The 2,630-nt window shown below is 43.2% G+C and overlaps 1 protein-coding gene across 1 annotated transcript; it reads right to left on the bottom strand.

The window, feature by feature from the left end:
- Positions 1-140: 140 nt before the first annotated feature.
- PPTG_14173 (hypothetical protein) lies at positions 141-1,350 on the bottom strand. The gene has a single exon (XM_008911160.1). It carries the CDS (start codon positions 1,287-1,289, stop codon positions 213-215), a length of 1,077 nt encoding a protein of 358 aa, XP_008909408.1. The 5' UTR covers positions 1,290-1,350; the 3' UTR covers positions 141-212.
- Positions 1,351-2,630: the final 1,280 nt, after the last annotated feature.

Raw genomic sequence — 2,630 nt, 5'->3', positions numbered from 1 at the left:
CAGTTTATTAGTGCCCAAATACGTTCCCAAACCGATGATAAATAGTACATATTTGGGAGCACACATTTGGGTTTGGGAACATATTTAAGATGCATTATCTCTAATCTGCTGCACGATTATCACGGAAATCTCAGAACAAAGTAGGCTGGAATATTTGGACGTTTATTTTTCTCGAGTCCAGTTAAAGTACGGGACGATACTCTTAGTAGCTCTTAAGGTTTCGAAGCGACTGCAATTGCAGTTTCCAATTCTTTGCCGGTGGTCACCTTTTTCACAATGTCCAATAGATCATTCTTCTCGTGATGTCTAACATAGTACTCTGTGTAAGCTTTCAAGTAAGCGAATTTTGGATCAGTGTTCTTAAGCTTTGAAACAGCCGGCTCCATTCCATAATTCGCGATGTATAATGGAGAAAATCCATCTTTTAGCCATCTCTGATAGAGTTGTGCCAGCAAGGTTTTAGCCAACGGTTTCAAATCGGGAAAGCCCTTGAGCGATTCAGCGAGTGTTCCAAATCTGTTAGAACGGATCATCGTCTCTGCTGACAAGAAGTTGAATATATCCACGTCAGAAAATGCTTCACCTCCTGACTTACTCCTGTACAATTTTGTGTATCTGAGCCACTGAATAAACAGTGGATTGTTGCTGAGAGTCTGCTTGTTCAGGCGTAAGATATTGAAGACTTGCGCGGGACTTTCTCCGGACTTGAGCCATTCTCTATTCACTATTTTGCGACTGGATTTGGAGCTCAAAATCATGTACGCTTGCATTTCATCTGCGAGGTTCTTGACTGCCGAATACCGGCGGAGTGATTGAAACAGAGTCACCAGTTCTGCATCCGATTTCGACTTCCTCAACAATTCAACCAGTTTGTAGTCGGCGAACCAGGACTCTCCTCCTCGCTTAGCCCTGTATTTGTTCACATACTGTAGCCACTGGATAAATCCCTTGTTGTCATCGAGCTTCCCACTAGCTCTTACAGAACGTAAACGCTGGAAAATATCCGCCGGGTTCACTTCCCATTTCAAGAACAGCTTGTAAGCTATACCATCGAGCATTGTCCAACCCGGAATGCCAACCCTCTCTTCCTTGATAGTGCCTTCATCGCCGGTTTTGTAGGACCTTAAGGAACTTGGTTGGATGCTCAAGTTCGAGCTCGCAGGGGACAAGCGAAGTTTCGAGAAATCGATACTGGTGTGGTCCGGGCGTTTGGGCTTCTCTGCGTAATTCAGCGAGGAGCAAGCAGAGATCTGAACAAGGTAGAGGACTAATAAGAAGACCAAGCCCATTCTGCTTTCTCGATTTCTTGAAGTCGTTGGTATCGCGGGAAATTTAAGTAGTGATAAGATTGTCCCTTGCTCCGGTGATACGTCTATTGTAGACTCTACACCGTCGCGTTACGATCGCCTTGTCTTTGGTTGACAGCTGCGATAGCGTACTTACTTTCAAAGCACTTCCCTTTTTTACCTTGAATAATGAATCCAGTCCAGCTACGCTAAAAGCAGCAGCTGACTTAGTCCATCCACAAAATGTTGATACTGCAAAAACAAAAAGCTACTCACGATAGCGACTTTAATGCACTATTAGCTGATAAGGAGACATGCTTAGTGGGGAGGTGCTGGTTCAATTTCTGGTGAAATGAGTCTTGAAAAACATCAAAAAGGCGCAACAGAGGAAACAATATTAGGGAATTACTAGTGTGTTATAACCCCTTGTATTCCGATGTAGCGGTCGCCATTCTCAAGGCATCGGAAGTGTACTGGGCCATAAAATTGAGTCCTTCCGGCTACCTGTAGCAGCGTGAACGATCAGCAGCTGGTATAGGACAATAATGAAGACGCGGATGACTGACTGGGACATGGCGTCTAATACCTACAGTAATTCCAAGCGTGGTACTTACCCATTGCGACAAGTTCTCGCAAATAGATAACACCAAGCTGATACCATGGTACACCGAGGACTAGCACGAAATACAGTGTATGTATAACGCAACAATTGATGACTAGCTAACGACAATCTTGCTTGCTTTCTAAGTACCGTACAATGCTTATCGTTAGTGCGTCCCCTACCGTACGAGCAATGTCGTAAAACCCAACAAGAAAACACAGCTTCAGCAAGAGTAAATCTGGAAGTTTCTGATTTACTCTTTGAACTTGCCACAGGACAGATCTTGTATTCTAAACTGCTGAGGTAACAAGAGCTCCCACCTTTCAGAAATATAAGCATAGGATTTAGCTAGAGTTGGAGCGATTCCCGCGAGACTTCCAAAAAGCAGTTTCTCAAGTTCAAAAAAGCATAAATTTGAAAGGAGGCCTTTCAGACTCCAAATGACAAGGGTGTTCGATTTTAAAAAAGGACAGCAGTTTAGGAATCAAACGGTTTCAAATTGCTGCGGGAATCGCTCCAATAGGAGTTTCCGGATCTGTGGAAAGTCGTTGGCATACAATAAGTTGCCAGTTTGACCAGTGTTAGTTCAAACGATACTTTTTAAAACGCATTGCCTGTAATAGAACATAGTATTCGACTATTTTGTACGACAGGTCTAAGAACAACATATTCCAGTCTTTATAGCTCTATTATACAAACTGAGCCGATCAATGGTACCCTCAGCTTTATATCGCAAGATAATA

The sequence above is a fragment of the Phytophthora parasitica genome, assembly GCF_000247585.1.
Source record: "Phytophthora parasitica INRA-310 unplaced genomic scaffold supercont2.40, whole genome shotgun sequence".
In the NCBI taxonomy this organism is placed as follows: Eukaryota; Oomycota; class Peronosporomycetes; order Peronosporales; family Peronosporaceae; genus Phytophthora; species Phytophthora nicotianae.
This window is presented reverse-complemented; position numbering and strand designations above follow the sequence as displayed.

What these genes read in the sequence shown, in the direction of transcription:
- PPTG_14173 (XM_008911160.1), bottom strand. Translation starts at nt 1,289, where the DNA reads ATGGGCTTGGTCTTCTTATTAGTCCTCTACCTTGTTCAGATCTCTGCT.